Source organism: Limulus polyphemus, unplaced genomic scaffold, assembly GCF_000517525.1.
Source record: "Limulus polyphemus unplaced genomic scaffold, Limulus_polyphemus-2.1.2 Scaffold765, whole genome shotgun sequence".
Taxonomy (NCBI): Eukaryota; Metazoa; Arthropoda; class Merostomata; order Xiphosura; family Limulidae; genus Limulus; species Limulus polyphemus.
Genome location: NW_013666375.1, coordinates 15,462 through 39,088, shown reverse-complemented (window position 1 = coordinate 39,088; position 23,627 = coordinate 15,462). Strand labels below are relative to the sequence as shown.

The following is a 23,627-nucleotide window of genomic DNA, read 5'->3' as shown; positions in this document are numbered from 1 at the left end:
GTGCTTAGAGCAGGATATGTGAGGCATCGTTTGCTATTACATTTTATAACATTAGCAGCAACATAAGTACTATAACCAGCTCGCTAGGCTAAGTTATAGTTAGTTAAGTTAGTTGAGGCAACGACATTTAACTGCATAAAGATTGAACAATATAATGGAAAAGTGCGACATAGGCAGCAATAAATCACATTCATTGAATATATGTGTAGAATGTTTGGAGTTTGAGTATTGATTTTCTACTCACACACGCACACGTATATATATATATATATATATTTAATATTCATACCAATAACAACTAATACTTCATTGTTATGAAATTGTATGTATATTGCAATTTTTTTACCCAACTCAACAACTATATTTTTCAGTGTGGCAACATCGTAAAGAATGAGAAAAATACCGAATATATGTAGAAACTGAATGCACCATTGAAAATTTTAAAAATTATTCTTATTTTTTAACCTAAAGACGGCTCAGTCTAACTTGAATAATTTGGATACGAAATTATATTTGCTACTACGATCTTATTATCACTACAAACTTAAGTAGCTGTGCAATAAAAAAGTGTGAGCCAGTATATCTCCTGAATTTGCTTGCACTGATTGGCTACATCATTTATGTCAAGGGATATTATTTTGATGTTTTTCTAGATATTCTCTAGGGATAATCCTCTGGGATTTTCTACAAAACATTCTATTGTATATTAGATTATTATGTGATTTTGACTGGTGTTTCAGTTCTTTTTTGTTTTGACAAAATGATCATGCACACAGTAAACTAACGTCTAGATGCTAATGGGTACCTTTCTAGAAGAAACAATGATCTATTTGATTCCTTCCTTCCTTGGTACTGTTTTTATTAAATGTCTACCAGGGGCGGGGGGGGGGGTCAGAGTTGGCTATTCATCATGAACTTGAATATACTGGGGAGAAGTTAGACACTGTTTCCTGTTCCTTCTTTCACTAGGGCTCCCTCTACTCAGGGCTCATCATATCAGCCACCTTCTTCCTCTTTTCTGCAGTTCGTTACGCGAGTTTGTGAAGTTTTGGGGATTAACCCCATTGCTTTTAGTCTACCCTGCCTTGTTGTCAGATAGATCTCAGGGGGGTTATTTAGATCTTCCTCCTTCCCCTGATATTGCCGTGCATGCAGAGAGGTTTACAATGCAATTGCAAAAGGATATTGCTATGCCTTGCTCCCTTCGTTTATCAGAACAAAATGCCCTGGCTTATCATCATCAGGATGAAGTATATTTGGACACTCAACGGTTGGATCCGTTTTTGGATCTATGGGATTCCAGGTTAGAACCTGTTATCACTCTTAACAGATCTCAAATTTCACGGATTCGTTTGACTCAGCCCGGCATGGCCAGGTCGTTAGGGCGCTCGACTCGCTGTTCGAATCCCCCTCCCACCAAACATGCTCGCCCTTTCAGCCGTGGGGGCGTTATAAAGTGACGGTCAATCCCACTATTCGTTGGTAAAAGAGGAGCCCAAGAGTTGGTGGTGGGTGGTGATGACTAGCTGCCTTCCCTCTAGTCTTACACTGCTAAATTTGAGACGGCTAGCGCAGATAGCCCTCGTGTAGCTTTGCGCGATATTCAAAACAAACAAACAAAATCGTTTGACTTATACTACTGTATTGAGATACTTCTTTTCCCTTCACCTTTTGTCTGAAGCATATCAACGCTCTCCTCATCAATTTGACGACAAACTAGGACCCTTACCAGTTACTACTTTGACTCGTTTGTCCTCTTCTGGCCTTGCTTTAGTGTCGTGGTTGGTCTGTTGCTGGGACTTATTGAGTCGAGATACCTTGTTGGAGGGTATTCGTTTGCCGTCCACGGCTCTTCGCGATTTACGGGATACGCCCTTTCTTTGGCTTTACTTGTTTGCTGGAGTCCTGGAAAGATTAGAAGCCCGAATTGATACGGCACATTTGCATTCTTCTTTATCGTTATTGGCTGCTCTCCTCTCTTCTACTCAAATGGGCAATTCTGGATGATTGACCATTCGCGTCTCGCAGCCCCCACTTTCAACACCTCGTCCTGTTGGTTCACAGAATCGGTTCTGTCCATATTATCTGGGATCTTCAGACAGGTCTGGACAGCGCCAGTGGCGTCAGTGACTACCCCTGTTCACTACACTTGGGGTTCATTCACCCCCTATCCTTGGGTTCTCAGAGTGCTGGATTTGGGGTTCGACATTCAGTTTACTTCTCCCCCTCTGTTGCCCTCCCATCCAATTGTCTTATCTCTTCCTTTGGACCTCAGATGTGCAGACCTTTGTTCCTGAGTCATTCAAGAGTTGTTCAACAAATGAGCCATCGTCGAGAAGGTCGATCCCATTCATTCAGGATTCTATTTGCTTCTATTTCTGGCTCCTAAGAATACTGGAGATTGGCATCCTATCATTAATCAATCTCGACTCAATCACTTCCTACAGCCTCCTTATTTCACCATAGAATATTTTCTTCAACTTCGATGGCATTTCACACCAGGTCTTTGGATGACCAAGTTGAATGTTACAGATATTTGCCTTCACATCCCCATAGCAGAGTCTTCTCGTCGATTTCTACGTTTTGTGCATGAGGGCCAGGTGTTGCAGTTTTGAGCTCTCCCATTTGGACTTGCTACAGCACCATATGCTTGTAAGTTTGTGAAACTTTTGTTTATAAATCATTGTTTGCAATAACAATTTGTAATAACTGTTATTGTAAATTTCATTATTGTTTATATATTAAAATATATTTGTATTAAAAAAGAAAACTGTGTGTATCAACCTGTTGTCAGATATCATAAACTGACTATATATCAGCTTTTACTTAAATGCTAAATCCAAAATACAATTTAACTATTAAATTTAAATTTATCAGTTAACTCAGTTTCAGATCATTTGAAATTGTAATACGTAACAAACATCAATGTCACTGTGAATGGGCCCAGCATGGCCAAGTGGTTAAGGCGCTCGACTCGTAATCTGCGGGTCGAGGGTTCGAATCCCCGTCACACCAAACATGCTCGCCCTTTCAACTGTGGGGGTGTTATAAGTGACGATCAATTCCAATATTCGCTGGTAAAAGAGTAGCCCAAGAGTTGGGTGGTGATAACTAGCTGCCTTCCCTCTAGTCTTACACTGCTAAATTAGGGACGGCTAGCGCAGATAGCTCTCGTGTAGCTTTGCGCGAAATTCATAACAAACAAACAAATACTGTGGATATCTGGAGTAGTAAACAAATGTGCGGCTTTCTTGGAGTCACTGGTCATTTGATACTTGACTGTAAAATGCACACAGTCATGCTAGCATGACAGCAAGGGGAGTCACATAGCTGATAACATTTCAGCTCAATATGATGAAATAACAAATCTCTTTAACATCAACAACAAGATGTCATATATGACATATGATAATGCATCCAACATGACCAAGGTATTCTGCTTGCCTGGATTTGAACCACAAACACTACCTAATGTGAGAGACGGTGATAGCTCATTTATAGATAGTAACTCAGGAGATGAACTTTTGGATGAATTTAAATCAGCTGACAATTTTTCTGAATTTCTTCCTGAACATGACCCTTGCTTTTCCCACATGCTACAACTTGTGGTCAGGGTGTCATGAAAAAAAGCTGGACCACTGCTGAAAGTAATTTCTAAAGTATGAGCCATCGTGTCCTACATTCGAAAATCAACACAAACGCTTGTTCTGCTTGAGGGAGAGGTCAGAGTTCAGTTGGTAACACCAACACGATGCAACTCAGAAATTAAGAGGATTACATCTTTTTTGAAGATTCACCAGGAGAAGTTGGATAATCTAGATACTGGTAGATCGAAACTTACTTTTCATGATTGAACTGTGCTTGCAGATTTTGTGACAATGCTGACGCCTTTTGAAGAGGCAACAGATTTCACCCAGGGTCAGAACATTGTTACTTCCAGTTATGTATATAGTATCATGTGTTTATGGGCTGATGACTGAGATTTACAGCATGCAGTCTCTGAAATGAACAAATCTGTTCATGCCTGGCTGACTCAGTATGAGCAATAAAGTGTCTTCTGCTTGACTACGACATTGGATCCCAGATTTAAACTAGACTTTAGGAACCCAGTTGAATGCTCCTGTAGCAATAAATCAAGAAAGTTTCTTCAACAAATAATCCTACAACCATCTAACCAAAAGAGGACTATAAATCCCTCTCTCACAAAACAAGTAAGATCTTTAGTTTCTTTGCTGTCGCCAATGAACCAGCCACCTCATCTTCAGAGGATACAGAGATCAACACCTACCTTGATGGTCCTTGCATTCTTGAAGAAAGCAACCATCTAGATTATTGGAAGATCCATGAAACTTTCCTACCCTATCTTTACTAGACAAACGCTACTTGAGTGTTCCAGCATCCTCTGCTCCTGTTGAGCATTTGTTTAGCATCTGAGGCAAAACCCTCAGACCTGATCGCTGCTGCCTCACTGACAAGACATTTGAGAGACTGATGTTCATAAAAAAGCAATGGAAAGTTAAGTCTCCTTTAAAAATATATTTTTGTTATAAAACTTTGTTACTGGATTTTTAAAAATAAATGTATTGAAATGTTATTTGGCCAAATTTTGTTTGTTTCATAAAATATAAGTATTTTATCATTTTGCTAATTTATCATTATTGCCAATTACCTGACAAAGTATTCATGAATGTATCCTATGTATTCATATTCAAATACTTAGCATTTTCCTCTATTCGTTTTCATAAAAATATGAAGTATTTGATTAGTGATATCCAGTATTCGTCCCATCCCTGATTTTTACTTTTAGTGAATGATAAGTAAAAGTCATCCAAAACCCTTAAGAGCATTATAAAAGGTAGCGAGTCTAGGTTAAGTTCGTTTTTGTTTTTTTGTTTTTCAAGTTAAGCACAAAGCTACACAATGGGCTATCTGTGCTCTGCCCACCACGAGTATCGAAACCCGGTTTCTAGCGTCGTAAGTCCGCAGACATACCGCTGTGTCACTGGGGGGCTTTGGTTACAAATGTCGTGGATTTGTTCAACTTAATTAGATAGACAAGGAATAAGTGGAAACATGTAATATCTTTAACAAGATTGCCCCTAGCCTAAGATAAAGAATCAGGCATGTTTGATGATAATAGTTTTAGATTTAAATATTTTTTTCCAAATGCTTAATGTTCAGGTGAAATTTTCTGAAAATTTATCATTTTATGGTAACAGTGTAATGTTTTGACAGTTTTTATTTAAAAAAACTTCTTATTGTCATGCATTTTCGTAAGTGTGAAGTAGTATTCATTATCTTTGGTTATTATTAGAGAAATGTGTCTTAAGTATTATTAGGCCTGCAAGATGTCAACATGTCCTAGGGCTTAAGTTATAATGCTAAAAACCGGGTTTGATACTCGTGGTGGCATAGATAGCTCATTTGTATTTTTGTGCTGAATAACAATGTATTATTGGATTTACGTTAGGCTTTTCTTCTCCTATTTTTTGAGAGTGCTAATTAAATTCAGTGTTCCTCAGAACATCAGTGTAATTCCATCATTCTTTTATTTTGAAGAAAACAAATTTGTTAGATGGGTGTAAGTATTTGACTTTTGATGAGTTTGAAACTCCAAGAAAAATTCATTCTTGAGTTATTATAAGCTACCCCTAAAAAAAAACAATTTTGTTAAAATTCATTCATGAGTTATTATTAAGTTATTCTTCCAAAACATTTTGTTAAAATTCATTTAAGTTATTATAAGGTACCCTTCTAAAAAGTCATTTTGTTGCCTATAAAAATGATGGATGATTTCTATTACGAAAAAAATTAAAGTTAATTGTCTAACATGTTTTTTAAACTTATTTCTAATGAAGTAAAAATATTAATTCTGATAAGTTTTACTTTAGATTTCAGTCATCTTTACTGCTACTTTGTTGATCTGGATGTGGAATGATGTTAAGCTAAGTTCAATTTGTAATTATTGTTTAAAAAATATTTTTTAATATGAAAGTATGGTATTTGAGAAACGAGTGTGATACTTGAAGACTAGTTTATAACTGCTGTGGCAGGTTCTTGTATATACATAGATGTAATTATTTAAATTAGCACTTGTGTCATCCTGAAAGTTGGCTGTGCTGAAAAGTTTGTCATTTATGTTATATTGAATAGCTTACCAACCAGCAGCATGTACATAATGTTGTTGACGCAACCGTTTTACTTGTATTTTATGTTATAAGGGGAGTTTCTTGCTTCATATATTAGGATAGCTCTATTTCATTATATTGGGTATAAAGTGATTCACTAATTACAGTTCCTGTTGTAATCTAAAAAAAAATGTCACATTTTTTTATATATGTAAGGCAATTAAAAGTTGTCTGACCTTTATAAAATAGAAACACCTCTTGTCATGTAAAGTTTTCTGACAATTTACCGGACCTGAAAAGTATACAGTAGTGTAATCAACTTAACTACAGTTACACTTATACATTCATAAGTATTAGTATATACAGTCACATTTTCATATTGTAAAATACTGAATTTAACATAGTCTTAAAAACAATTTTAATCTGAGGAAAGATTTTGATATTGTTTCTCATCCTAGAAAACTGGCTTCTGACTCAATGTAAGTTTAGGTTATCATAATTAAAATGCTAAACAAAGAAAGAACACCCTTAGCAACCATAGTTCATAGACACAGAAGATCATACAAAACATTTTCTGAAACCTCCATTCTCGAAGTATTTTTTTTTTCTTTACATTTGTAACAAATTAAACAGAGAGCAAGTGATTAAGGATAACTTTTAAGTTGGCAGAAGAAAATAGTACTGATTTAAAGAAATGGACATATTAGTATAATATTAAATACCATAAAGTACATCAGTTCTTTCTTTTTTATAACTACAAATAGAGAATGAGAGCAATGATTAGAAACATAAAGGAACATGTCAATACTTTTAGACAATGATTAACAACATGAAGAAACATGCCAATTAGTTTAACAATTTGTAGAAAAAAATTGTTATGTGCGATTTAAAATTTCTTATTGGCAACTAAGATCAAAATAATTACTTTGTGCTTATTACTAATAGATTCATACTAATCAACTTGTAAGAACATGTTTGATGTCAATAAGAAAGCATAGTTTTTAATTTTAGGTCTATGAGCATCTTTCAAACAACATGTATACAAGGGAAGTCTTGTATAAAAAAGTTTTCACAGCTCTCCCCAGTTCTGTAATTGGAAAATGTCATTATAATCCATATAAAAATCTACAGGTTTCTATCTCATATCTTTTATATTGTGGTGACTTTGGTTTCATTAAATCTAGGTTGTCTTTTGTTTTTGTATGTATATTATAATAACAGATTTAAGGGGAATATATGTATATCAGACTTTATTGGAGTAACCCTTATAGTAATATATAACTGTTAACTGTAAAAGCTAAATGTAGGTTGAGGTTTCTATATGGTATGCAGATTATTCTGGTAAAATGTTAAGAACATTTTTATCATTTGGTGTCTGTTGAGTTTATGAATGTTTAGCTATATGATCCCAGATATGTTTTTCTATTTTTGCATTACAATACCCATCTTGATATATGTTTTTCACAGGTTGGGTGTGAACTTCAAAGAGAGGTATTAAGCTATGCATTTATGATTCACATTCAAGTTTTAACAAGTATGATACAAAAGATATACACGTTTTTTTTTTAAAGGAGTATCTCAACAGAGATAATCGAAATTTTCACTTATGTGTGTGTGTGTGGGGGGGGGGTATATTACTTAGTAAAGGGTTGTAAATATTAGTTATAAATTTGACTACTTTTAAAATTTTTGAAGTTTTGAAACATAAAGGTTATTTTTCAATTACATTTTTAGATATACTATATTTATGCATTTTTTTTGCAACATCAATTATATATAGGAGTATAGTAGATTTAAAGTATGTACGAATTAGGCAGATATCATTAATAAATATTTACTAAGTATCATGTAAATTGTTTACAACATTTTTGGACTGGTTTTCTTGTACAATATTCCCACACCTACTACCCATTAAGATATTCCTTTGAATAATATGTTTGGTGAATAAATGTAGTGTTTAGCCTATTATTAGTAGTATTTTTTCATGGGCAATCTATAGTGCTAATGAAATATTCATTACCCATCTAAGTACAATGTAGCTCATTGCTTTTAGGGTTAGTAAAAAATTAAAAAATTAAAAACAGATTGTGGGCTGAATCCACAAGAATAAACTAGTAGCATCAATGCTGCATGTTTTTGTAATTCCTATATAAATGTAGGATTGCTGTGTGAGTAAGACATCTCAAAGCACCATACATATTTTAGGGTTAGTATAAGCTGCCATTTAGCTGTACAAAGTACAACTGATTTATAAAATGGTATTGGTTATTGTAAAATATTTTGTTTAATTTGACAAAATAGCATCATATTGGAACTTATTTGAAATTTTTGATGTATATTTTACATGTTCTTAAAAATATATTCCTATTTAGTTGATATGTCTACAGTCCCAATTGGCTGAAGCAACTGGAAAGTTCTAACTCTCTGAATGATTTAATTTTGATTCTTGTTTGAATTATGTTACTGGTGGAAATTAACTCAAAGAGTAAAACAAATTCTGTTGAATATTTTCAGTATCTACTAGTGAAATCTAATTTTGTAAAGTGTGTGTGTGTGTATATATATGAAAACGTGTCTTCTACATTTGGAAACTTCAAATTTTATATGGGTAGTACTCTACAAATGATGTGTACCCATTGCATTGTGAAAATATTCTTTGTTATTGTAATGGCTATAATTATATTCCTTGAATTATATCATGCTATTCTTCTTTGCTCCATACAAAGGTTAAGCATGGCCAGGTGGTTTGGGCACTAGCAGAAAATTTTAAGAGGGATAATAAATTAAAAAGATGAGATTGATCTAAATCTTTAATAAAATGGTCATTAAAACAAATCAAATCAAATGTAATAGTGTTTATAGGAGTTTTATTTTTATTAAATGATACAAAACGAGTTTATTATATATAAAAGCTAAAAACTGTGATCAATATGCCTAGATTTTTCAGGGGGCCAGGCCCCCGCGTGGCTACGCTTCTCCTTTCAATATGAAAATGCTTCTTGCATGTTCCACACACACTTTTTAGCTGTCTGGTATCTGTCTTTTCTAACCAAGAGTCTTGACTGGAAGTACAGTTAAACTGCTTTTGGGACATTTCAAAATGTAAACTAGGGGGACAGAAAAGACTCCTCCAAATCTCACTAGACTCGAACTATTTTTACGAGAGGATTGGTTTTTAAACGATACCCGAAACTCGAGGGCTTTCCAATAGTGAACTATTCTTCTTTATTCTCCTGAAGATGAATAGTGAACTATTCTATTTTATTGTCCTGAAAATGAATAGTGAACTATTTGAAAGCGCTCTAGTTTCGAGTCTCGTTTGAAAACCATTTCAACTTTTGTCTCTGATCTTCTGTGCTAACTTCTTAATCAGAATTTACGAGAGTATTAATAGTATATTACACTAGATGTGTACCAATTGTTTGTAGTATCAAAAGCCAGGCTGGTGAACGTCAAACGTGCACCCAGAAACGAAATACATCACCCCTTTCTCAAGGTATACTGTTCTAGTACTAGTTGATAACATATACCTCGTTGTTTACCGCCACAATAACGTATAGAAAAATAATTAAGTACTGGTGAATGCAAATCAAGCGTTACCCACTCTTATATTATGTTATAATAAAGAAGAAAAATGTTCTTTTTAAGCACAATACTGGAATCGGTATTATAATATGTAATGTGTAAAGGGCGGGTTTTAGTTCGCTCTTGTTGCGACAAAAATACGCACCTCAGTCTGGGGCTGGGAACGTGCTAAAGGAGTGAGTGAAATCTTACTATTCAATTGATTAAAGTAGCCCAGCAGTTGGCGGTGTCTACTGGGGACTAGCTGACTTTCCTCTAGTCATTCACTTCTAAATTAGGGACGACTAGAAGAGATAGTCTTCGGGTAGCTTTGCACGAAATTCAACAAACGATCGCGATGGTGACTTAAGTCGCCACAACTAGCATCTCACGTGTTTGTTATGTTACAATTTTTACTTAAATCGCCACATCTAGCATCTTACGTGTTTGTTATGTTACAACTTTTACTTAAGTCGCCACAACTAGCATCTCGCGTGTTTGTTACGTTACAACTTTTACTTAAGTCGCCACAACTAGCATCTCACGTGTTTGTTATGTTACAACTTTTACTTAAGTCGCCACAACTAGCATCTTACGTGTTTGTTATGTTACAATTTTTACTTAAGTCGCCACATCTAGCATCTTACGTGTTTGTTGTGTTACAACTTTTACTTAATTCGCCACAACTAGCATCTTACGTGTTTGTTATGTTACAATTTTACTTAAGTCGCAACAACTAGCATCTCACGTGTTTGTTATGTTACAACTTTTACTTAAGTCGCCACAACTAGCATCTCACGTGTTTGTTATGTTACAACTTTTACTTAAGTCGCCACAATTAGCATCTTACGTGTTTGTTACGTTACAACTTTTACTTAAGTTACCACAACTAGCATCTTAAGTGTTTTTTGTGTTAAAATTTTTAGTTATTAACAAAAATAAGCACAGTTTGAAAAGAGAGAATAATTAAAATAAAACGATCTCTCATACTGTCTTTAATCATCAATTTTTTTAAAACATTTATATAAAACTGTAAGTTGAGAATTGTAGGATCAGTGATATTTTCCTCGTTATGCGTCTGCTTCTCATATTTCCTCCGAGAATATACAGAATATGAAATAAAATGTTTTTATTCTTTTAGCTCCTCCTTTTTACATTTCAGTTAAGTGCGTTTTGAGTACTTAAGAAATAAGTCGAGTTGTTTGTTCGTAATAATAATAATACTAAAGTCGTAAGTATCCAAAATATTTATTCTCTGCTCATGTACTTATGTATAAAGTCGGTAAGCAGAAGATACGCACAAATGTGTTAGTTACCATGACAACAAAGAGCAGAAGTGGTATCACTGTTTATGTACCCAAGGGCTTGGAATCGATTGATGTTTCACCATCGACTGGGCGTTACACTGTAGCTGTTGGATGATCCATCTTTAAAAATAGAGAATTTCATTTGTTGTTATTTATATGAATCGTTTCATCTATTTAAATAAAAAAAATCTGTAACGTAAGAATTTAAATACGATTCAAAACTTTATTAAACAATTTTCAAGTTTGTAATAAGCGGTAGTTTACTAGTTAACTCAAAAGTTACAAGTTTCTTGCGAGTGCTCATTTTTTATTGAAATTTGTAGTGAACTAATTGGTTGATAGAGCTCTGATTCGATGCCCTTTGCTTGTGCAATACGACAGCTCATGTATGACTAAAGAAATGTTCCCGGATTAGGTTGCTTTGTTTCGAAAATTTGTACAAAGTTACACAAGGGCTATTTGCTCTAGCCCTCTATAAGTTTGAACTGATAGACTTGAGGGAAGGCAGCTAGTCAGCAGCACCCACACCTATTCTTGGCATACTCTAATCGAATAGTGGGATATGATTGTTACTATTACAAAGCACTTACGACCTTAAAGTGCGAAGTGAATTTTTGCGGCAACGATCTCGGATTCACAGTCGGGGACACTAACCACTGGGCCACTACTAGCACGTTTTAGATGGCCTCCTTACAAAACAACAACAAAACAGGTAATTCCGGAAAGTCAGTTCTACGACACGGATGCATTTTTCTTTTGTTGTCCTTTGAATAAATTATTGTAACTTTATCTACGAATCTTCCCACCTACTCCTGCTCCACAAGTGCTAAAAGATCCGATGACTTTTGTTTTGATGAACCAAAAATGAGATACAATAGATTCGAAATATGCATTTCAAAATAACAAAAGGGCACCCGACTCACGATCTGCGGGTTGCGGGCTAGAATCCCATCACCAAACATCCTCGGCCTATTTTTTTTGTTTTTGTTTAATACTACATTCATTATTCAGTCCCATATGGCTGACATTGTATAGTTGAAGTACTAATACTTATTCTTGAAAAAAAAAGCCATATATGCGTTTTGAGTGCTTAAGAAATTAGCAGTGTTATTTTTACGTCTATTTTACAGTTTATTTTTAAGTTTATTGGTTTGTCAATAGAGGGCTCCCCAGTGGCACAGCGGCATGTCCGCGGATTTAAAACGGTAGAACCCGGGTTTCGATACCCGTGGTGGGCAGAGAATAGATAGCACATTGTGTAACTTTGTGTTTAATTACAAACAAATTCAACATAGGAGTTTCGTTGTTTTTCTAATGTATTCAGTTTATCTTTCAAAGACCTCTGGAAGGTACTCAAACAGTGGTGTTGTGCTTTATTTACTTACGTAAAATTGAGAAATAATCGATAAAAAAGCTAAGACATCCCTGTTATCTAATGTTATAGATATACAATATTGGTGCCCTTTCGCTACAGTTAGGTCGTTATGATAATTACAGTTAACTTTAAGTACCACATGAGAAACAAATAAGTTGAACGAGTATTACTATCTTTTTAGCAAAAACGTTGCAAGAAACATGCATTACTGTCTTTAGCTCCTAGTGTTTTCCATTGGATCAGCCGCAGCGGTGAGCTTATAGACTTACAACTTCAAAATCCGGGGTTCGGCCTTATGGTGGACAACACATTGAGGGGCCTGGTGTCATGGCACTGGACTCGCAATCTGCAGATCCTGGGAACGAAACCAGTCGCCGAATATGCTTGACCTGTACATTATGTGATTGTTATAATGTAACGGGAATCCCACTATTCATCATTAAAGTGTATTTCAAGAGTTGGCGGTGGGCGGCGTTGACCAGCTGTCTTACCTATCTTACCTTAATCTATCGTTGCAAAATTAGGGACAGTTAGCGCATGTAGGTCTCAAGCAGCTTTGCTCTAAATTAAACAAACAAACGAACAAAAGTTCCTGTGTACGACAGACTTGCTTCTTCGTTCCTCTGTACGACAGACTTGCTTCTTCGTTCCTCTGTACGACAGACTTACTTCTTCGGATGTGTTTTGAACGAGTTTAATCGTTGTTCTTTTGACATTTGTTAGTTAAATTTACCGAAAGTAATATATAGAAATGGAAATCAATTGAAAGTGGCTTATTAATTCAAATTAAGCTGTTTAAATTATATTAAATTAAATCTTATACTTGTAAACAATAATCTATTTTTGAAAGTACTGTTTAACTAGAAATCATAATCTATTTTTGAAAGTATTGTTTGGAACAACAACGCTGAGCTCTTGGCAACCGTCCGTAACTAAAGCGTTACTTCCTTTAATAAAATCTTAATCTGAACAAATGATTTATCAATTTGATCTGTCGAACAAGAAAGTATATATTATTGTTAACAGATGAGGAACCCCACTGAGCGATGAAATTTAATATCGTGATCAGTTTTTGCAGTAGCAGTGTTGTTTTTTAAACAATTAAAACTACGACGTTTCAGGCCATGGCTTTGTTTGTTGTGAATTTCGCACAAAGCTACTTGATAGCTATCTATGCTAGTTGTCCCTAATTTAGCATGAGAGACTAGAGGGAAGGCAACTAGTCAACGCTACCCACCGCCAATTCTTGGGCTACTCTTTTACCATCGATTAATGGGATGGATAGTAACATTATAACGTCCCAGGGCTGAAAGGGCAGGCATGTACGTGACGGAGATTCGAACCCACGACCTACAGATTGCGAGGCCTGTTCCTATGGAAAGAAATGTCGCAGTTGTAAATGATTAAAAAACTATCACTATAAAGTTGACCACGATATCAAAACTATAATTTACGTTATTGCTGTCCCCCAGTGGCACTGTGGCAAGTCTTCAAATTTCCAACACTACAATAAGGGGTTCGATTCTCCTCGGTGGACACAGCAGATAGTCCGATGTCGTTATGCCAATAAGTACACGACATTTAAAAAAATAATTGATTTTTGTTATTTAAGAACACCGATTTCTAGTTAAACAGTACTTTCAAAAATAGATTATAAAGAACCCACTTACTTTATCAATTTTCTGTCTCATAGAAACGCTCGGTATGGGATCTGAACACAATGAACTGAGTTACAATGGAGTTACTATTCGAAAAGACGCAGCATGACGATGAGTTTCAAAATATAGGGTATAGTGTTTTATCAAAGTTATAACTGAACAGGTCAGTAAAATAAATTTTAAACCTGTTCCCTTCCTTAGTTCATTTATTTCCTTATAAAACCTCGAGGTATTTTATTGTTGCATAGCGTTATGTAGCAGTAGTTCAAATCAGATAAATTATGTGAAGTTTGCACATTTAGAGGGGGGTCTAGCGCATGTGCGCTTGACGGCCATTGTTTGAAACAAATGTAGTAGGTAGTAATCAATAAGATGTACACCGGTCGATAAAGAGATTTCCTCGATGGTAAATGTCAGCGTTCAGTATGTGGAAACTAGACGGTTCTCTGTGGTATCTCCTGTACACATTGTATTTTCTATATCTATATAAATATAATAGTACTGTCTGTTGTATATACACATAACTACTTAGCAGGGTGTGGATGGATCTTCACCAAAATTAGTATGGAGGTTCATTAGGTCCACGCGGAGTCATATAGAAATTTTTAGTTTTGCGGTTTTTATGGGCGTTTTCTACCACTACTTCGCCTCCTATTGATAGATCTTCACCAAATTTGGTGTATATATATATATATATATATTTACAGGAAAATAAATATCACTGTGAAAATTGCTTCTGTGTAATGTTGGATTTGTTTGCGTAGTCATGCTCAACTATTTATTATTATTAAGTACTTATTTAACTTGATTCGGTAAACTTAGCGCATGGCGCTAACAAGTTATTATTCTATGTCAATAACATGTTCTACATTTGTACTTCGTTTCCTATAATGTAAAAAAATGATTCAAGTATTACAGGAACATTGGATGGATAGATACTAAATTTTATTTACAAAGAGCATACAACATAGGTACAGAAGATGAACCTTTAATCTAAACATCCATTTTGATAAACTTTCAGAACAACATTTTTCAAGTAAACACTCTAATTAACTAAGGTGGGATATGTCCGTCTTACTGAACAAACTACCAACAATGTTAAATACCATAGTAAATAAAACAAATCAGATTATCACCGAGTCTAAACTTACAAAACGTTATTTGACTTAAACCCATAAAATATCTCATTCTCAATACAGGGTTTATGTAATTAACAGGATGCATTTCACTGGCAAAATAACAATATCTTCAAAAATTCAAATGATTTTCTGTAAGGGCGTGCTTAACAGTACGGCTGAAATCATAGTCTTGTCCGTATTTATTGAAAAAATGAACGAATGCTTTGTTCGAGTGAGCAAGTTGCGGCTGTTTTTAATCTATTGCAATTCATACAGTTTTTGTACTTTTTGTTTTACCAAATATGATATGAAATCATTGAATATTTATTAAACAACATACATTAACAAAGTATTAGAAAATGACCGAGGATAAGGCCTAAAAACGTAAGAAAAACGAAATGGCAAATTGTGAAAGTGTTGGTGTTATCTAACACTGAAAATAGCGTGTAACCATATTGATACGTGTTTTGTCACGAACAGTTAACCATGCTGAAATACGAAAATTAACCCAAACTTTGTCACAAGCTCATAAAATGTTGTAATCTATAAAGAAACTGTTTTAAATTAAACAACGAAATCCCAATGTTCATGATGTTTTAAATCAGGGTGTTTCCAAATTTTTTAGCACTAACCTTACAATAATTCAGGGATTTAGTAACATAAATAAAATTAATAAGAAACTGTTTTAAATTAAACAACGAAATCCCAATGTTCATGATGTTTTAAATCAGGGGTTCCCAAATGTTTTACCACTAACCTTACAATAATTCAGGGATTTAGTAACATAAATAAAATTAATAAGAATTACACTTCTTAAACGTAATTCACTTCACTCTGAAACACTTGTTCGAAAAATTTGTTAATATAAACAGTGCCTAAATCATTACCATGTTTATTGTATCCCAGTAGGCCTGAAGAGCCCTAGATTTGGGCAAAAGGTCTCGTCAGCACTGGATTTAGCAGAGATAATGTGATTGATATATTATCATGCACTCTTTTTTTTTCTTTAAATTTCCATTCGGGAATTCTTATAATTAGACACTAGGTGACAACCCCCAACAGATATTTGATAGAAATTTTAAACAATAGACAACTCTGAGGCACCTTTTTTAAGGGCAATTTGTTCTTTGAAAAAACAAACAATGCTGTGTAGCCACATTTATCCTAATAAATAAAGTTCGCGTCATAAATATTACCTTGTCTGGAGTGAGGGAAGTTTAAAGTTTGTGACTAAAAGCTTCTGTTGATTATATGACATCAAACCTTCTAAGCCTAGAATCAGTAGTGAAATGTTAAAAATTGTAAATTCAAACCAGATGTATAATCTACTGGAATTTAATATGGTTTTAATGTTCGAAATGATACTTTGTAAGAACACACTGAAAAACCTAACATCTTAAACTTACAAGACTGATGACACAAAAATTCTTAATATAAACCTCGAAATAGTAAACGTTAACTTGAAATTTTTCATGGCTTAAGTCAAATATTTCTAACTTTTTGTGTTACTTTATTATCTAAATATAAGGAATAAACATCAACTTTCCTATTTATTCAACCACACCCACTAAAGTGACAAATACATTTGTGTTATTTTCATATTAACTGAAATGGAAACTTCGTTATTCATAATATCATTATTACACTCGTATTCTGAATTCAATCTGACAACTTTTTTTTTTTTACAGAAACATTTTGTTTCTCTTATTTATTCACGATAATTCATACTAAAGATTCTTAGAGATGTTTATTTCTTAGCTTAAAATACAAAATGATGAACCCCTAAAGATTATAAAGCTCTCTCAGAAATCATTGTTTGTTTGTTTGAAGTTAAGCACAATGGGCTATCTGTGTTCTGCCCACCACGGGTATCGAAACCCAGTGTCTAGCATTGTAAGTCCGCAGACATACCGCTGTGCCACTGGGGGCTATAATATTATTATCCACATATCAGTAATGTTTATAGTTGAGAAATATTTTGCTAAATAACATAACATTGTAAAGACGTACATAAAATTGAAATATCTCCCTGTTGATTAAGAAATCCTGGAAGGATTTAGAAGAGAATATAAAAGGTTGACGTCAAATAAAATATTCAGTGTGCCTATATAACATTGAGAGAAAAAAATAATAATTTTGAGATTAAATATATATTTTCGAGGTAAATCAAATGATAACAAATTCTACGATATTTATCACTTAAATATTCGGGGGTTGTTTTGTACCTAAATTTTAAACTGAAAGTATCAAGTTAGGTGTATTATTATTATTTTTTTTTCGATTTAAAATTTTGCCATCATTTATTTTAGCTTAGACCTATTCCATTTCTTCCGCATAAATGGAGAAACAACTTTGTAATCTACAGAAGAGAAAAAAAGTAACAATGAACGTTTTTTAGAAAACAATAAGTATTCATAGAACATTTTTATCATGCTATAGATCTGTTGTGATTCAAAATATATAAGTGCAAACATTTGGTACATAAACCTGATCAGGTTACACTCTGAGATAATTCTACTACAAAAATTGGAATGCTACTGTGAAATAATATCACGATAATATCATTACATTTGTTTTTTCAATTGAATGCAGTGATTCATTGTTAAGTACAATTGGTCGCAGAATTGCCAAATAGTTGAAGTCGAGTAGACGTTGCTCATTAGACTTACAAACGTCCAACTCCTGTTAGCTGTAGTACGTCAAAAACACACACGTTCTAAAGTTTTTCAACTTACGAGATCCATCCAAACATGTTACATTTCTTTTCTTTTCACCATATCACGGTAGCATCAGAAAACCACGATTATTATGTATTTGTTTAGAACATCTTCGAACTTCACAAGAAAAAACGTCGAAAAAATCTGTCGGTTACAAAGTGTTCATCATGGAAAAAAAAGGCCAGATGTAAAATATATTTTTAGTTCTAGCTATATCTGGAATACTGTTAACCAGATACGGGACAGTAAGCCTTGAGCTCGGAAAAAACTTCGGTAAAAAAAGCGGGCTCGCTGTTAAGGCGCAACATTTTTTCACTGAGCAGATTAATTATTAATATTGATCTCTCCCAAAATTTATTTCTGTTTCCTTCGGCAAGAAATGGTTTTAAGGGGTAGGAAATCTCGTTTCCCATGTAGGAGTAGGAAAGATACAAACAAGTTAGGACGACGGCCTGCAGTTCACGCTGACTTTCAATGTCTTCTGTTACCATTTCCCTTGTCAGCATGTACAAAAACACAATATTTGCTGGGTTAATGAAAGCAATGTCTTGCCATCCTTTTAGTAGCAGAGAACGGTCGACGGTTCGAAGCCACAGAACAGCGTCCCCACCTTGAAAATCTCTTATTTTCCGACAGCGACGATATAGAAACTCGCCGAAACATCGAAGCAGCTCTGAGGTAGAAGCTTGGATGATGGTTCTTCTTTGGGCTCCAAGGCCAACCGCTGGTCGTGGTGGTGTCACATGCATGTACCCCTGCTTGCGACTATTGTACATGGGTCGGATCAAATTGTGGGTGGTCAACACAGTGGTAGGCCTGGGTGGAAGGGGAGGGGGATCGTTCCTTGAAATTCGTTTGATATCTGGTTGAATATTCTTCCTCACTAAGAGATCTACAGGACTCACTGCGTTAGTTTTGAGGCTGTAACAAGTCAAAGACTTCTCGATGTTCTTGTTATTGTCCACGAGTGATTCGACGCCGTCGAGGTGCGGGCGAGAATTTATGTTTTTATTTTTTTCTGCCTTTTTCTTTCCAGATACACTAAAGTTCTTCCAATTCAAAGCATTAATAAGCATCGCATGTTTTTTATTCTGATTCATATTGTTACTGTTGTTGTTGTTGATATTGGTATTTAGAACTTTCTGTAAATTCCTTTCCTTATTCCGTACATTGTTTAACTGCTCTTGGTTTAGATTATTTACTCTGTAATCTCCAGATACAGTTCTACGCTCTCTGGGCGAAACGCTAAGTACCGTACCCATAATGAAGAGAATAAAGAGCTTCACAAAAAAAAGTACTTACTGATTACAGTGTCTTAAGGTCTGTCTTTTTAGTCTTTGGACGATTTTTTCTGTGTGTACGAGCTATCCAAGATGGAGAAGGGAAGTCTTCATTTTCACTGCAAGCGAATGACGTCGTTTTGTCTTTCAGAAACAGACGGTCGATAAATACCGCACCAGTGAGGCTGCTTTTTAGTAATACCGTATTTTATTTTGTTAATAGAATTGGTCTGGTGAGTATGACAAACGAAAACGTTTCTTAGAAGGTAGCAAGTTCTTTTTCAAGTTAAATTAATAAATTCCAACAGAATTTGCAAGTGTGTAAGCTTCTAGTATTCACCTGTCTCCACTTTGACCAAAAATGGATTTCTACAAGCTCGTCGTCATAGAAACGCTAAACAGAGTCTGCGTATTAACGTTCGTCAATACCGATGAAGTCATGTTAGTTGTGACAACATTTATGCCAATTATAGTCTGTGGATATATAAGCTTCATAGAGATGAACAGTGAGAACGAAGAAACAAAAGCTACACAGTGTGGTTATACGATTTCTCAATCACGTTTACCAATAATATTTTGGTGTTAGGTGGTTTGATGAGAATTGCTGATGTTTCTCAACATAAAAAGGGGCATATTCACCCATACATATTTCAATCCAAGTCATTAAACTTAAATATTAGTTCATGTTATACATGAATCATAAGTTGCAGCGAGTATTATTTTATAAAGTAGCTACACACTCTGCCCTCCAACAAAATAAGATCACTCATGGTATTGAACAGCAAATGCAACAATACACCGTTCAAAATAAGACCACTCACGGTATTGGACGGCAAATGCAACAATACACCATTTAAAATAAGACCACTCATGATATTGGACAGCAAATGCAACAATACACCATTCAAAATAAGACCACTCATAGTATTGGACAGCAAATACAACAATACATCATTCAAAATAATATCACTCATGATATTGGACAGCAAATGCAACAATACATCATTCAAAATAATATCACTCATGGTATTAGACAGCAAATACAACAATACACCATTCCAAATAAGACCATTCATTGTATTGGACAGCAAATGCAACAATACACCATTCAAAATAAGACCACTCATGATATTTGACAGCAAATGCAACAATATATCATTCAAAGTAAGACCACTTATGGTATTGGACAGCAAGTGCAACAATACACCTTTTAAAATAAGACCACTCACGGTATTGGACAGCAAATGCAACAATACATCATTCAAAATAAGACCACTCATGCTATTGGACAGCAAATGCAACAATACACCATTCAAAATAAGACTACTCATGATATTTGACAGCAAATGCAACAATACATCATTCAAAATAAGACCACTCATGATATTGGACAGCAAATGCAACAATACACCATTCAAAATAAGACCACTCATAGTATTGGACAGCAAATACAACAATAGATCATTCAAAATAATATCACTCATGGTATTGGACAGTAAATGCAACAATACTCCATTCTATATGAACTTATATAAATAGACAGGGATTTGTAAGGCAAAAGACACTCTGTAAACTGAAGGTTCATTTAATGCTAACATGATATATATATATATATATATTAAGCTCTCAAACTGTATTTTATTAGTGTGTATTATAATAAAATAATAATGCTGCAAGTGTTTTATGCCCATTATTACTTTAGCAGTGAATTAGTTTTTACAGTTTGAAGTCGCAATTTATAAAAAAACAAAACACAATTTTCTCCTTGTAACTGTTTCATTTGAAAATCCAACTAATAATTAAATGGACGCTTTTATAATAATTTTCAATAAAAATATATATATGAAATTAAGAAATGAAAATAATCCTGGCTGGAATATCAAAAGGTATCGACAAATGAACTTCAAAATAATTACATAATTATCAAAGCTTCCTTCATATTGCTCTTCAATATAATTCTATATAATAATAATTATTATTAATTATGTTATAATTGTATAATTCTACCCTGGCTTAGTTAAATAGAAAGAAGTATATTTGGTTTTACTACTTTTTAAATTTGTATTTATTCTAAGCCTTCTCTAGTTGAATACGTACGTAGGTTGTTTTTTATGTGTAAATACTATCAATATGGTTCGTCCCTCATGATTGAAGAAGACCATCTTCATCATCATCCATTGATTTTGTGTGTTCTGAGATGACTTATTAGCCCGATCCTGGCTTGAAAATGTCTGGCTCAATGAGGGCAAGACAACAGGGAGACTGGTGGGTTCTGGTGGTTATTAGCCCGATCCTGGCTCAATGAGGGCAAGAGAACAGGGAGACTGGTGGGTTCTGGTGGTTGCTTCCTATTGCTTTACATTCTGCACGCTTGTTCTGGGCTGTCAGGATGCGATGGTGTTCATATGTGGCTGCTCCCTTTGTGACAGCACTCCTCCAGGCTGGGCGGTTCTGGGCAAGAGTTTCCCAGGTAGTAGGATCGAGGTTAGTGTAAAATAGGCAATTTTTAGGGCACATTATACATGGATAATTTTAGAACTTTAAATCATTCATGACATGTTTTAAAGCATTGTGTACAGCTTCAACTTCCCCCACACACCCCCGGTGGCTCAGTGGTACGTCAGACGGTTTATGACGCTAAATATCGGGTTTCGATACCCGCAGCTAGCACAACACAAGCATCTCGTTGTGTAGCTTTGAGCTTAACTACAAACAAACAATCAAGCTTCAACTTTGAGGGTATTCTAACTAACACTCTGAAAGATACCGTATATACTATAACTCGACACGAACAGACATGGATATTTTAACTGAGAGCAACTTTCTAGAATTCTATATCAATGTAAATTTAACGTTTCTTCATTTAAGAAGGTTATCAGATTCCGAATCTACATTACAGCGTGCTTATTAGAGTAGAATAAATATGATAAAACGACCTTAAAAGCATCAAAAAAATCACAGCAAACATTGGGAGAAAACATAATCGTTCATAGATACGAATCGAAACAGTAATGTAGGCTACTCAAACCGTTTCTGGTGAGCCAGTGGTGAGTTTATGAACGCTAAATTTACGAGCTAGACTCCTTGCGATGGGCAGATCACAGATAACCCTTTGTGTAGCTTTGCGTTAAAACAACAATAATCCATTTAAATAGACTTTCGCTTCAAAGCAATATACTAAAACCTTGTAATAAGAAACTAAATTTTATATGAAATCAAGAAATTTTCTTAACAGTTGGAGTGCGGATTTAGCAACAACGGGCTCATTGAACCAAATCACATGACTAACAAAATTTTTTCTCTTATTATTTATTATTTTATTACAAGTTACAGCTTTTACAGTAATGAAGAATATTTCTAAAACAGGTAAGACGTTTCAATCACTGTTGCAGTAAAGAAAATTTTAGTATTTAATTACATCAAAAGTGATTTTACCGTTAAAACATTTGTACTTCAGAATGATCGCACAAGTGATCGAAACGTCGTGCCTGCTTTAAAAACATTCTTCATTACTGTATAAGCTGTAACTTGTAATAATATAATAGTAAGTCAACTCAAAACGAAACTATTATTTTTTCTGTTTGTTCCGAAACTGCTACTAATGGGAGCTTTTGCTTTTGGTAAGAAACTGCACTAAAAATGGCATGCAGAGATGTTGCCATCTATTGACAAGAATAAACATATTGTCGTAGCATAATGCACACAATTCTTCATAAAAAATTTCGAGATGAAGAAGATGTAAACCGAAATAATGTTCTCTTTTATGGGTAAATGTCATAAATATTTTAAAAGTTAGAGGTCTATACATATGTATCTCATAAATTTATAGTTTTCATTGATAGATTAATTACTAATAGGATATTTTTGTACTTAAGTCAGTTTGTTAGAATTTATTTATAAACTATTTTAACTTTTATTTAAAAACAACAAAAACAACAACACTAATTTCTGACTATTCCTCTTGCAGGGCATCCACCTATTTACCCAGTTATGTATTACTACCATTTTGACTATCTATATCTTATTATAAAGATACAGTCTATATAATTAAAAGTGTAACGTGTGTACGTGCGTGGGTTAGTATTTAAACTTCAATAAACTACACAAAAATGAAATTAGGAGTAGGGAAGCACGGACGACGTCATCATATACGTAAGCTAGAGGTGGATGTAGAGAGTACTATGCATTCATTGCAAGTGGAACGGCATCTGAAGAATGGATATGTCATCCCTCAGAGCTCCATCTGAGACAACAGTGTTTACAGGTTGAAATTTTATGTGTGAAATTTTTTATTTGTTTATAGACACTTAGAGCACTAGTACTGTCACCCTGTTGAGTTTTAATACTTGCCATCAATACCCAGGTTTTGAAAGCGTCGCTAGTTCTGGTGTCTCTTACTTGATAAATCGATCATTTTGTCTTTTTTTTTGTGGATATATGTGTTTTTAATAGGTTTAATCTACTTAGGTTTAACCTCACA

At 34.4% G+C, this 23,627-nt stretch overlaps 2 protein-coding genes and 1 long non-coding RNA gene across 3 annotated transcripts in view; all 3 read right to left on the bottom strand.

Moving 5' to 3' along the window:
- The window catches only part of LOC106460401, a 122,238-nt gene extending 103,023 nt beyond the window's left edge, over positions 1 to 19,215 (bottom strand). The window contains exon 1 of the mRNA XM_022387115.1: positions 19,170 to 19,215. The gene's annotated coding sequence lies outside the window, so the exon portion shown is untranslated. The remainder of the gene's footprint in view (positions 1 to 19,169) is intronic.
- LOC111085988 lies at positions 10,925 to 14,297 on the bottom strand. The gene is made up of 2 exons (XR_002610760.1): positions 14,045 to 14,297; positions 10,925 to 11,119 (listed from the first exon to the last, which is right to left on the bottom strand). It is a non-coding gene; the product is annotated as an uncharacterized LOC111085988 (long non-coding RNA).
- On the bottom strand, positions 14,961 to 19,524 carry LOC106460400 (cyclin-dependent kinase 5 activator 1-like). Its single transcript, XM_022387118.1, has one exon. It carries the CDS (start codon positions 19,127 to 19,129, stop codon positions 18,095 to 18,097), a length of 1,035 nt encoding a protein of 344 aa, XP_022242826.1. The 5' UTR covers positions 19,130 to 19,524; the 3' UTR covers positions 14,961 to 18,094.
- Between the last annotated feature and the right edge of the window lie 4,103 nt (positions 19,525 to 23,627).